Source organism: Acanthaster planci, linkage group LG12 (genome assembly GCF_054643075.1).
Source record: "Acanthaster planci isolate LZ-2023a linkage group LG12, COTS_SCS, whole genome shotgun sequence".
Taxonomy (NCBI): Eukaryota; Metazoa; Echinodermata; class Asteroidea; order Valvatida; family Acanthasteridae; genus Acanthaster; species Acanthaster planci.
This window is the reverse complement of record NC_141788.1, coordinates 2,913,965-2,927,756: the sequence shown is the minus strand read 5'-3', so window position 1 is coordinate 2,927,756 and position 13,792 is coordinate 2,913,965. Positions and strand designations below refer to the sequence as shown.

The window sequence follows — 13,792 nt, the reverse complement described above, 5'->3', positions numbered from 1 at the left end:
AACTTTATTTTTGTTTTCGCTAAAATCACTGCACGCGGACCGACACGTGAGAGGCCCTGAAAACTGTCGGAGCAACAGTTGCGACCCTCTGTCGGATGGAATTTAATAACGGCAAACTAATTAGGTTGATTGGGCCATTCTTAAACGTGAAACGCGCGAGAAGTTCCTGATCATTCCTGAATCAGTGGCGTAAATCTGTCCTGTAAATTAGGGGATGGGGATGGGTAAAGGGGGGGGTGACGTGCCCGGCCAGGGACATTTGGAAAGCGTGGAGGGGGGCGCGACACAGGGGGCGATGTTCATTATAAAGATGGATATCTGTAATGTATATCAAATTCATGCAGAATCTTACATGAGAATGGCATACTAATGGATTTTAAAAATTATTTTCCCTTTTTAGTGATATTGCAAACAGTTTAATCGTTGGGAAATCCAAAAATTCTTTACAGTCCGCTGTCATTTTTTCCTCATCATCAGAAAGTGAAGGATGACTCAATTGCCCATTTCCCACCTCGAAAATTGGGGTACATGTATATACTCCTGTCCCCGGGGGTTTACGCCCATGTCAACTGGAGTGGGTGGGTGGGTGGATGGTACTCCACGTGAAGCCGCTTCGTGAATGCACGGGATGCGTTCACGTACAAATGACTGTCACGCTGAACGTTTGTGCGAGATATTCTTAATTATGCCCCACTCGGCTCTAAGACTGCATTTGAAGAAACACCATTCAAAAATAGTTTATTTTGATAGAAATATAGACAACGTCAGATTTATCCACGTTCACAAAAATATAATACAATTTTTAAAGTGCACTAGTGTTAACGGTGCCGAAACAGGAAATTTAAGTTTGGGATCGTCTCACACACAAAATAAAATCCGCGATATAATGTACATGTATGAGGATGCAATCGTTGCCGTTTATCACAAGATATATTCAGTTTAATCTGAAGTTCTTCTTTAAAACATTAATTTGTCAGGAATCTTTATAGGGGCGCCCTTTCTACCTCTCTCTTTCTCTCTGAAACTTGGCGAATCCAAGGGCGTAGTTCCCCTCCAAAAAGACGTATAAATTTCTTTTAAAGCATCGAAAGGTGATTTTTTAAAATTATTATTATTTATTTCCCATCCTCCCAGTGCTTGTACAAATATATACATTCATCTTCATCCTTTAGAAACACAATAAAAGGTCACAGAAAAAATTCCCTAGGTTTGTCTCCCCCCCCAAAAAAATTGTTTCTGGATCTGATGAAAATATCAGATATTATCATGCGTCTGAAAATAATGCACAACAGAGATCTAATACTGTTAAAATACTTTTGCCTTTGAGAAAGATTCTGCGAGGATCGAAACGTCAGGCCCTTCATCTTTCGTTACTTTTAAAGTGAGATTTATCAACGTCGGTGGACATTTTCCCGACAAAATATATGTACTTATCAGCGTTGTTGTAGCACGGTATAGTTGATACCTTGCATGAATTATGGAGGGTAAAAGTGGTCATCTGCCAAAACTCAGATTCGACACTTTTGTGAAAATCATTTTTTTTTTACTTTTCAGCTTTGAAAAGCGAACCGAAATTTATTATTTGATTACTTATCGTGGAGTATAGTGTCTCATTGGAAAGATCAAAATAAGTGCAATCCCTGAAAATTCTTGATTTAAATTGAAAATCTATGTTTGGAGCTGCTACACGCCCAAAGCACGGACAATCTGCCATGAGCAGAGCATCCCCTCACCGGTTGAAAAACGCCGTGTTGGTGGGAAGTTTTTATTTTGCTGCGCCCTCTCTTGGTCCAGTTTGGGGCTCATACGACTCAAAAGTAATCCCTTTTCGTCCTCCATACTGTTGTGCATTGAACAATCACACGAATTAGGTGTTAAACCTCACCCACAGGCGCGAGCAGTGATTCAAAGAATGGTTAGGGCGAGGTCTAAAGACGACTATAGATCGATGTCTGCAGGCAATTGCGTCCAACCAAATGTGCAAGTGTATTACACTTGCACTCAGATGTCGAACCGTTCAGCAAAATGTGATCGTCTCTTAAAGTTCGCCCTCGATTGGATCTCTTGCTCTCGTTGCGCCCGTGGTCTCTTCCATCTCCCTAAATAGTTAGTTCATGTCAATTTTTACTGAGTTGACCTGAGAAAGGCTAAAATAGCAATGCAACCGAGTACCCTCTGGGGGTGGGTCCAAAGGTATAGAGGTTGTCCAAGCACCCGTCGCTCAAGTTGGTCGAACTACAGCTAGCTATAGTATTCTCTCGAACTTGACTGCATTTTCTTCTTTTGGTCAGAAACGAGACTGTCGGTGGACAGTTATCGGCTGACTCCATTAGAAACATTATTTTTAAAAAAATGGCTGGCTCACCAAGGAGTGCCGACACGGAAATCAGTTTTCGTCAGTTCTCAACTCAGTGAACTCCAAAAAGACAGTCATATACGGTTTTGTAAGTTTTTGTGCGTGTGCATTTACTGCTACTAGAAAAGAGCTTGTTTTTATCAACTGCTTCGCGTTGTCATAGATGTTATCGCTCAACTGGTTCGACCCGTTTGTTACACATGTGGGCCAACAAACAAAAATTGAAATTGCATCAGTGAGAATTGTTAGTCTTCACTCAACCATCGAACCCAACGTTTCACTCTTCGGTGTTTCCGACATCAGGAGAAAGGAGCGAGAGTATTGTATGACACTCAACAGGGGCGGGCAACCAGTTGTAAAGAACGCTCAGGTGCTTTGAGTGGTGAATGTTTGATATTTCGCGCTCCATACCAAGTTCAGCGTGATGGGTTGTCATGCAAGGAGAGTGAGCAACGGCACCCACGAACTATACGGATAACAGTTCCGTGCTGGAATAATCATGCCTCTACTATACGCCACTGGATGTCCATGTACTGGCCAAACCACGCGTGAACATTAGGCCAAATGGGTAATTTTGTCTCGATGCATTCTCGGCACGCTTCGTTATACCTGAGCTTCAGCATAAAGTATCGAGCCGCGCTTCTCAAAATGGAAATCTTCTGGCACTGATGAGGCGTTCGAATTGAAGCCCTCAATGGATGACGCGGACGCCAAGACGTTGGGAAGGTGAACAAGTGGTAGAGTGTAACTCACTGTTGCCCGCGCCTCTTCCGTGGGCCGCCTGGACGGACCGGGCATGTCTTCGTCCAGGTGACAAGGATAATCTATCTCTTCATTGATGACCATCCCAAGGGGGTTACTTTTATCTGGCGCTGTAGGGTCACTCAGTTTCCCTGTAATCACGAACAGGCGTTTATTGTTGACCGCGCGAGTTGGCGAGGGTGAAACGAGGAACTTGGAAAAAGGGTTGGAGAACGTGAGTCGCGAGCGGTGGGCGGCCGCTGCTGCCGCTATTACGGGCAGCGACTCGTCACGGTGGGTGCTGATGGTGGTGTTGATGTTGATCGAGATGTTGTAGCATTGGCAGCCACAGCAGCAACACAGCTCCTGCAGCTCGCTCTTGAATTTCTGGTTGAAGATGGTGTAGATGATTGGGTTGAACACGGCCGACGACTTGGCGACGAAAACAGGCACAGCGGAGACGACCAGCGGCAGAGCGGAGGCGTCAGCGGCGAACGCCCAGAAAGAAATGACCGCGTAAGGGGTCCAGGCGATCATGTAGGCCACCGTGGCGGCAAAGGATGACTGGGTGTCAATGAAAAAAAGATGACTATGAACTATGAACTGACAAATTAACGCCATATGACAAAATCTCGCTAGTAACTGCAGTTACTAGCGAGATTTTGTCATATGGCGTTAATTTGTTTGGTTGTCGGCTAATGGCTTCATCGTAAAACCATTCCTCCAAAATGTCGGAAATAATATTGGTACATTTTCACGCCAACGAATCAATACAGGCGATTCAAAATAGTGCGCCTCCAAGAGTTTGCAACGCGTTGACTAATCACAATACGCGAAATCTGTCAACCCAGTGCGCGCTTGGAAAGGGTCAACACATTTTGCGCACCGTGATTGGTCAACGTGTTACAACTCTTGGAGGCGCACTATTGTGAATCGCCCGTACCGATTGTTATTTTTGTACAGGAAAATCCCTCATCACCACGTGGGTCCCAGAACACTTCATCATTTCATGTTTTCATCGTGCCCTAGCGGTATTTCCCTTGTGTTTTGGTCATGGGTGTGAAATAGTGAACATAAATATCACTCGAATTCGCACTGGACTCTGAAAGCCAACAACGAATTGTACTTTTTCAAATGGCATAAAATGTAGGCAGTGCTCTCGGGGAGGAAGGACGGCATGTCGATCACTCCATTTTGTTGGATGAATACGCCTAGCTATAGCTTGTCAACTCTTTTCAACATATTCTGAAGACAAGTTCTTTCGAGACTGTGAATAATGATTCCAAATTTTGCTATGAGTATTGTTTAAACCATCAACGTTTACTGTCCTCCCTGCATCACTTTAAAGGGTATCATCATTATGGATATAAGCTGGGGAGGAAACAGAGGACCTAATCTCATGAATATGTATTAGGGGGAGGTACTTTTACGTGTGTATACCTTGATTAAACGCACCTCTGTCCAGAAGTGCGTAAAATGAGTCTTGTGCTGTCTCAGGATCTTTTTGCGATGGGTGCAAATGGTTTTAGAAATGGCGCCGTAGCAACCGATAAGTCCCACCACGGGTATGGAGAAGCAGAAAAGGAATACGCAAACGATGTAAGCCTGGTCACTGGGCAACCGGCTCGCCCAATCAACGGTGCAGGATGTGTGGAACCGCTCCGGGACGTATCTGAAATGACCAATCAAAAACGTAAATCATAGCTAAATAGCCCAGTGAAAGGTCCATCGTGGAAAGTCTCATTAAAAGCTGTTTGTGGATTCGCTATTACAGGTAGATCATCAGAGGTAAGACAAAAAAGTACCCGATTAATCGCGGTCAGAGCTCACACTTTCCCTTGGCTCTGCGTTTCCGTCCCTATATATTTTACTACTTTTAATTACGTAAGAATGGCTGCAGCGCGAAGTAGACGGAAGGAGTATTATCTTAAACTCTCAACTTCATCCAGTGAAAGTCTTCACACAAAAAAGCATCCGATGAATTGCGGTGAGAGCTCACACTTTCACTTGCCTCTGAGTTGGGTATAAACGCTTCCATTTTGCTTGGCCAACTGGGGAGCATCATTATTTTTCCTTGAACTAACAATGGAAGCCTAAGGTATTATTGTGTACAATCGAAAAAGAAAATGCCCTGGACTTGGTAAAGGTAGTCTGGAGGAGACACTAAGAACGATCTCCGCGGTTATTAAGCTTTCGCTAGGTTTAAAAAAAAAACCGCCATGCTTACCTATTCCATCCAACAAGCGGGGGAAATGTCCAGAGGAATGAATACGCCCATATCGCCGTTAGTATCTTCGGCATGTGCTTAGCGAAAACTCTGTCATCTGAAAAGATTTGCGTATCCAGGTTTCAGAAAATGAAATCGACTAACCGACTGACAAGACCCATGTTGAGAACGACTGGTGGAGCGATGTATGTACCTCAAATTCCGACCCAAAAATGCACGACTATGACCAGATGTTTTGAAAGATCATTCGAAACCACCGGAGATTTGAAAAGCGGAACTGAGGGCAAGACCATCCGACGCTAAGGGGCGCCACACTAACAGTTACGTTTATGTACAAAATTTGGCCAGCAATGTAACAGTGGTTTTGCTGACGAGAAAGCATTAATGCCAGCAAAAACCTCAAATGAGTGGGACGGAGTGGCCTATCCAGCGGGAGGCAGGGAGGCTACTTATTCCCCTGAAGGAGTTTTTTAAAATTGATTTTATCTATTACATATTAGCACCAAAACCCTAAGAAAACAACAGCACGAAATAAAAGCAAGGATGTCAGGATTATGAGTGAGGCTTTTGATATTTTTATCTCCCCCAATATCATGTTGAATAACACCGAAGCCGCATTCGCTTTTGAATTTACCCCCCTCTCACAACAAAAGCTGGATAGTCCACTGGCGGGACAACTCGAATTTGAACTAGTGCCAAAGGGCTGGCTTAAGCTGGTGAAGATGTCAGAGACAACAAAGAGCAAAATGAAAGAAACAAGGCTAAAATGAGTTCACATGAAGAAAAATCGTAAGAGCTGTGGGGTGTTACAATGGATAGAGCCTGAAGGTTGACCCCTGATGGCGCGCTTCTGGAACCCTTGGATAGGAAAAGTAACGGGTAAAGATTTTAGAATTTGTAATTTTTTTTCGTTCGGTTTCTTCTTAAAAAATTCAACTTGGAAAAAGGGCTTTGAAAAATATTTGCTGGTACATCAATCTACAGAAAATGAAAAATTACCTGATCTAAAAGGAAAACATCATGCCAAATATTGACCTATCACCTCCGAAAATCTAAAATACATCAAGAACAGTGCAATGCAGCAGTCTGGTGCGCAGGTGAACATTTACGGTTTGAAATTTTATGGTACTCTATGGGTAAAAGCCGAAGTAAAAACAGATCAAAATATTTACACATTTTGATAATTTATAAGGTAATAAACATAAAGCAATGTTCTACTTTTACGAAAGATTCTAATATTTTATCTAACCTTTGCTGACAACAACTGCGCAATGTCAACTTAACGGAATCAGGAACCCATCGACTGCAGGTAGGTAAATCTTTGCAAGGTTGTACAATCTCGTTTTCAAGAAAGCACGGCAAGTGAAAACAAACGTCCATGAACAAGGAGACCTAGAAACGACATCGTCTGACGTGAAAGGTCGTTAATAATATTCGTTTTTTACCCATCTCCAGGTGGCTTTTCCAAAATATTACTTGAGGAAGACAAAGGTAAAATTCCAACATGAATGTTTCATGGGGTTGTTTAAGTAAGGAATAATTTTACCAAAAATTATCGAACGTGATAGGACGGCCCAACGTAAAATCCACATAGGCAGACCGCGCGAGGGTTCCGGAAGATCGCTGCGGGGCCTTTTACTTTCAGGTTCTATTATCATGTAGAGTGTGTGGATTTAAACAGCCTGTGTTTGTTTTGTAGAGTTTGTTTCCTACACAGTTTCACCCCATCAGATTTGTTTGCAAGATTCCATGCAGTTTGAAAATAGGGAAAGTTTGAATTTTAGATATGGTTTTCAAAATCTACCATAAAATTAGCGTGAGAAAGTGGGAGAGAGACGGAGTTGAAAATAATTTACATTTCTAGGAGCTCAGTCATCATTACAAAATCATTCTCTGTGATGTATCTCCCGCTTCCCCGCAAGGGATTCCTCGAATGGGTTTCATTGGGCTGGACTGGGTTGGGCTGGTTTGGGCTGGGTTTGACTTGGTTCGGTTGGGTTTAGTTGGATTGGGTTGAGTTGCGTTAGGCTGGATTGGGTTGGGTTGCGTTAGGCTGGATTTGGTTGAGCTGCAGTGCGTTGAATTCAGTTGGGCCGGGTTGGGGGGTGGGGTCTACCCCCCCTCTGAGACACACACAAAAAGGGAGAAAACAAGGGGAAATTGGGAAAATAATAATAAAAAAAATAATAAACTGAGTGCACCAATACCATTGTGAACAATGGGTGGCATGTAGAATGTTTCATCATCATTTCTGCTTGTCCGCAAAATGAAACAGTAAAAAAAAAAACCTCTCCAACCCAACGCCCCCCCCCCACAAATTTCTGGATCTTCCCCTGAGCTGGTTGGACTGGGCTTGGCTGGGTGCGTTGGATTGGGCTGAGTTGAGTCGAGTCGGGTTGAGTTGGGGCTGAGTTAGGTTTATTTGATTGGGTTGCCAGTGGGTCGGGTTCACTGAAAAATCCTTGGGTTAAATTTTAACCCAAGGGACAGTAACTAGTGGAACTCTTGCTTTATCCCTTTTTCTGAGGATTAGATTTTTATAGTTCATTTTTCACCAACAAAGTGGGTTAATATTACTAAATTTTGTGGTTAAAAGAACGAAATTAATTTAAATCGTCAAAATTAGGTTGACACAATCCTTATTTTGGGTTATTGCAATTTTCACAATCTCTTGGGTTAAAATTTAACCCAGGCACTTTCACTGTGTTGGATTTGCTTGGCGTAATGTCATGACAACGCAAACTCTGAGACTAAAGGGGCTGGCATATTCAATACACAAAGCTCTCACCAAGGTGTTTCCAACAGAGTTTCAAATAACGGCAAATGGCTAAAGCTAGCAGCGTCATCAGTGCAGAAACGTTGAAAAAGAACCCACAGAAACCATACCACTCGCAGCCACTGTCTCCAAATGACCACTGTGATAAGAAAAAGGGAAAAAAGGAAATTTTTAAAAAATGAGTAGTTTTCTACAAATGACGAAGTGGTGAAACACCGAGGCATAGTTCAGAAAAAAAATCACAGAGGGAAGGGGCCAATATACACCCCGAGGCGTCTACCGTGACCCTAGTAACACCTGCGTTGTCAGAAGTCGGTCATCTTGAGCAAAACAAATACAAATAATGTTGATGATAATTATAGGTCCATTTTAGGTTACCAATGTGGTAAAATTTCTTAAAATAATAGTCGTCTCTATAGTGAGGTCTTGCTCCAAATACCTTTGCAAGACCATCGAAATGAGTGTGATCCAGTGAATAATTCTCGTTTCACCTTTTTTCAATCCTCGACAAAAAATCCTGACTTCGTTGTATGGGATTTTTCCCACACTGCACGACCACTTCAACTAATTAGAGAATCAGGTGTGAAGTCCAGACTAACTTAAAAGACAAATTTAAATTTAAAAACAACATCAGGACAGACAACTACGTTGACATGAATTTAACACGATCATTTCAAAATATACGTTGTATGCAAACTATGCCTACCCCACACACTTCCATTTTAAATGTATTTACACTCGTTCAAAAGACATTAATTCATCTCACAAGAATTGGTATTTTTATCAAACAGATTACCTTGCTGGCAAACCCCGACACTGCTGCTAGGGGATAGCCAATCAGGCAGACGCTAAGATCTGACACCGCCAGGTTGATCGTCAGTAGATCGAGGGGTTTCAAGTTCTTGCGTTTGCGCATGGAGAGGACCAAGACAGCGCCGTTGCCAACAAAAGAAACTGCCGCTGTTGAATTGTTCGATAAATAAGGTACTTAGGCTCAGTCAGTTTATCAAGTGATGAAACAATTACAACACTGTCAGGGGGGCCCAATGATTGGTATAAACTTGATAATTTTGATGGGAGGGGTGGTAACCTCGTTAGCAAAGTATTTAATCGATCATTTCAGATCGAACATAAAGAGTTGAGGAATCACGACCTCAAATAAAATCTATAAAGTAAGTAAACAGTCGCATTTTGTCTGTCAACGTCATCGATTCTGGCCCCAGTTCTCGTACGCCGGTCAAAGTCCGGTTTCCAAACTGTAAAACTCTTCGAGACCTCCGGACAAAAAGTTCTCCAGGTTCGGAAAATGTCGAAAGATTTCCGCACCCGTTTTTGTTGATTTTTCCGGCATCACTGTTGATACTCGAGAGGGTATGACGTGTCTAAAAGGCCTTTTCGATCTGACTTTCCACGATTTTTATCAGCGTATTTTACATACATTACATACACGTTTCCTGCTCAAATTTTGATAATGTCCAAGGGCAGTCGCGCACTGCATCTAAAACAGATAAGTATCCCTGATTTGCATCATAATTTATTCTAAACCGTGACGGATACCTGTGCTGATTACCGCACTGTGACGGTATTGCTAAATTCTTAGAGATGTCAGGGATTGCAGGGGAAAAGAATCTGCCTTGAGCAGAAGCACCCCCTCATCGGTTGAAGGGGCCACGTTTAGGTGAGTTCATTTTTTGTCGGAAGCGGCACGCGACCATAACTAGATCAGTAACAGTAACGCGTGCATTTTGGTCGAGTTTGGGCAGCCTGTTCCGTGACACGGGTTTAGTGTTCTTGCGCTCGAACGGCCAGAATTTGACGACCAAAGAACACTCTTCTCAGAACAGGATCACACACCACCTCCTCGTCATGATTTTACACAAACACATGCACGGAAAAACTCGTGAGATTTGATTTTTGAACAGCCGCAAAAAGTATCGATATGGCTTACAAAGCCGAAGACAACGAAACGTTTTGCAAAATTAACATTAATAGTTGTCCATGACAGAAATAATTTTTTTCAATGGAAAAGAAGTTAGCCCAGTTATCCGACATTAACTCTCGAAGAATGCACAAGGACGACGCCATGTTGCATGTTGCTTGCCACAGATAACGACTAGCGATAATCGGTTGTACGTTCCCAGCGTTCGAGCGGCCGACCCATGAAAAACAAATCGAGCTGCTGAACAAAACAAGAACAAGCCGCCCGAACTCAGCCTTAGAGTCATTTCACAATCCAGGGAAGTGCAGTAAATCCTCCGTTTCTAGGAAATTGCGTCCTCTCTTGATCCCGCTCGAGGTTAGGTTAAATTTATCACGCCAGCTGTTTCGCGTTGCTGACGGTGTGGCACTTGCACACACGTACAGGTTGCCCTTCGTGACCGGGCGTAAATCCCGTGGAATGGGAAAGTATCAAACTCCCTTCATACTATGTAGGTGGACCATACGATCATTACCCACTTGTTTATAAGAATCAAAAATGCGGATTTTGAGATAATTTTAATCTTTCCAACCACCAAACTTTGTTAAATAACACGGAAAAACGGAGACCTAAAGAACATTCGTTTTTATTGCATTGTTTGTTTCCACAAGGTTAAGACATGTTTTCGAGCCTATACATGAGATGTAAATATCTTTTTTATCATTGGCCGCCCCCCCCCCCAAAAAACGCCCCCTTTATAATGCCATAGGGCATTGGGGCAAGAATCTAGGACTCATCACGGACGGGCAATTTCAGTATTTGATCATTCCCATACTATACTCTCACCCCACTCTCCGGCACAGATTTAAGCCCTTTCTTTAGCGTCCAAACCCCGTAGCCAACAAAAACGCATCAACACGACACCGCAGTGGCACATCTTGCTGGCGCCGATGGGCAAGGTATCACTATTATTTTGACGGCTGGATATCAAGTCTAGCTGCGTACACGGCAAGACGACAGTGCTAAGCCGCAAGTAAGCTTCAGTCTGCGTAGAAGAAATGTTTATTCATGGAAACTAAATCCACCTCCGGTGAATCTTTGATCCGATTTTCAGGTTTTAAAGTCTTGCAAGAACTGTGCCGTTTTCTTCTTGCGGTTCTTTAAAGCTGGGGTTATGTTTGGAAAAAATCGTTCAAAGGAATTTAGATCTTAAATACACCAGTTATAAAACTCACCATGGGCTAAGGGGCAGATCAAAAAAGAGGGAAAAAAGCTGGGGGATTCCAACCGAGCATTTACGCGTGCTTGGGTTATGAGCGCCGATCTTGACAGAGAGAAGGTGCTATTTTCCCAGCAACAGAGGTTCCTTCGGTGAGAACCATTTATCTCCATTGAACAGACTTACGTAATGGAGACAAATGCTAGAGTGGTTCCCGTCCCATACGTAGTCTCCAGACTATATTTAGCATCCAAATTGACAGGGATAATCGCACACGTTAAATCACATAGCTACCGGTCCCCATAATAATGACGGGGACCAGTCTAGATCAATGCTATACCAAGAAAATGAACACTCCCCACCAGTATGTCATTTATGTCATTTTTCAACGATGAGGGGGTGCTTCTGCTCAAGGCTTTTAGAGGTTTTTAGCTATTCCATAAGAAATTTCCCCCAAGTATTAAACTCAGTGATAGATATAACTGAGACGAAGGCAAAGACAACGTCAGAGCATGGTTGGGAGACAAGTTAAAATGCTAACGATATTCGAGCGACGAATCACGGGTCCTCTACAGTAAACCGAATTGGAACTAGACCCTGGATTATCACTGCTTACCAAGAGACCTTTTCATTTTAGAAGACAAAACGAGCCATGTTTCATAGGGAAATGTAGAAGTGGCCTATTCGCTAATTGGTCGGGAGTGCTGTCGTCATAAGAAACTGCTGCCAAGCTTTGTCGATGGAAGGTATCAATTTCATAATACCATTGACGTGAGTTGGTGCCGCTTGCAATAACTCTGAACGCTCATTATTGTGACGATCACCTGAAGCCTGCTTATGGTAGATTTGCAGGTTATGCGTTGCGGTTGTTTTCATCCCTAAAGTATCAAAAAAGTGATGGCAAGAAGCCGTCAGCGACGAAATAGAGTCTGACGTATAGGTTTCTGGTGCTCCTTTTAGATTCAGAACACACACAGTCAACGTGATCAAAGTTTGCAAAAGCGGAGATAAGTACACAAAAATTACAAAAACATTTTGAGGAACCCTTTTGAATTTGCGATTCACATGGGGAATTCTATACACAGAGAAACAGCAATGCACGCCCCAAATTTGCAAATACTTAAAGACAGTGTACGAAAATCGACGAAAAGGTTGTGCTTGGGAAAGTTCGGCCGGAGTTTTGTTTGTTTGTTTGTTTGTTTGTTTGTTATTTAGTTTTTTAAATTTTACCAAGGTGGCTACCGATCTCTCAATAAAGTCGGGATATTTTGATCTGAAAACCCAAATTAATCAACATTGCACTACTCTCGGTTCCACTATTGTCATTGCGACAATGTGCGGTTGAAGTTGCAAAGACGCCGAAGTGGCTATGTAAAGCCCAGAAGTTTAAACCAAAACACGACGCAAGAATCTTTTGCCCTTGGCTGAGTGAAATTCTACACCTGCCGACGGGAATTCAAAGCTCCAGGTGCTTCGACCGAAACAAATGCAACGATTAGCATTTCATAGTTGGATTCCGGCGCCACTCTACACCCGAACATCACGTATAAACATGAGCTCGAGAAATTTCGGACTCTTTTTGGAATCGTGTTGACCGTGAAGTATCATGATTAGCGACGAAACAGATTATCGAAGACGCATGACACTGATCGCCGTTTCAAAGAGAGTAATTAAATAGACCACATCAACTACCTTCGTAATGCATTAAAATTAATTTTCTTCGGGGGGGGCGCTGTTCAAGAAAACACGTTCACTGAAACGATGTTGAATACTCACTTATCATTGTGATCCAGATGCCAGATGCGATTCCAGCAACAGGCGACACTAAGGATGCAAACCCGTCCTCTTCCATGGCTCTCAATAACAGCAAATGTTCAGTTCAGCCACTGAGTGGGCAAGACCCTCGCCGTATTGTGGCCACACACGGCCATCTGCGTGCTAGATGCTCGTTATGCCGTCACCGATCGTTTCATCGTATCCCTCTCCATATTAATGAACTGTATCGTGGGCAATGGTTTCTTGAAAACGTACAGCCTGCATTATTTGGTGAGGGATGAGGATTGGAGAAACCTGTCGTCATGATGTCAAGGAATTTCGTACTTAGACTGTTGCAAAACTGGCGGTTTTTGGTGTAACTAACGCTCTGTTAATTGGAAGTGTCCCTGATGACTGTTGTTAACGAGCAGTGCTCTGTTTCTATACGTTAGTATCTCCACATCGGATTCTTTTTGTAAAACTTGATGAATGCTGCACTTTCTGTTGTTGCTGTTTTTGTACAAGTTATTTATGTCTTTGTCGTTGCTGTTGTTTAACTTGAAAGCCTTGGTGACAAATCGACAATTCCGTAGGTTTTGTTCTTAAAGGGCCCATGAAATGTATTTTATATTAGTTTGAATGGAAGAGGACATGTTTAAAAAAGATTTCCTGTCAGTAAAAGTTATCGCTTTAATTATTAAGCATGAGAACAAAATTACAAAGAAAAGCACCTCATTAGCCTTATTAGCATAGAAAATTTGCATAATTGTGACGTAGATTTGAGAACCCACATCGGCCAG

The 13,792-nt window shown here is 42.7% G+C and overlaps 1 protein-coding gene across 1 annotated transcript; it reads right to left on the bottom strand.

The window, feature by feature from the left end:
• Positions 1-671: 671 nt before the first annotated feature.
• Positions 672-13,092, bottom strand: opn5 (opsin 5). Its single transcript, XM_022231609.2, has 6 exons — positions 13,014-13,092; positions 8,897-9,060; positions 8,113-8,239; positions 5,325-5,421; positions 4,538-4,769; positions 672-3,661 (listed from the first exon to the last, which is right to left on the bottom strand). Exons 1-6 carry the CDS (start codon positions 13,087-13,089, stop codon positions 2,960-2,962), a joined length of 1,398 nt encoding a protein of 465 aa, XP_022087301.2. The 5' UTR covers positions 13,090-13,092; the 3' UTR covers positions 672-2,959.
• Positions 13,093-13,792: the final 700 nt, after the last annotated feature.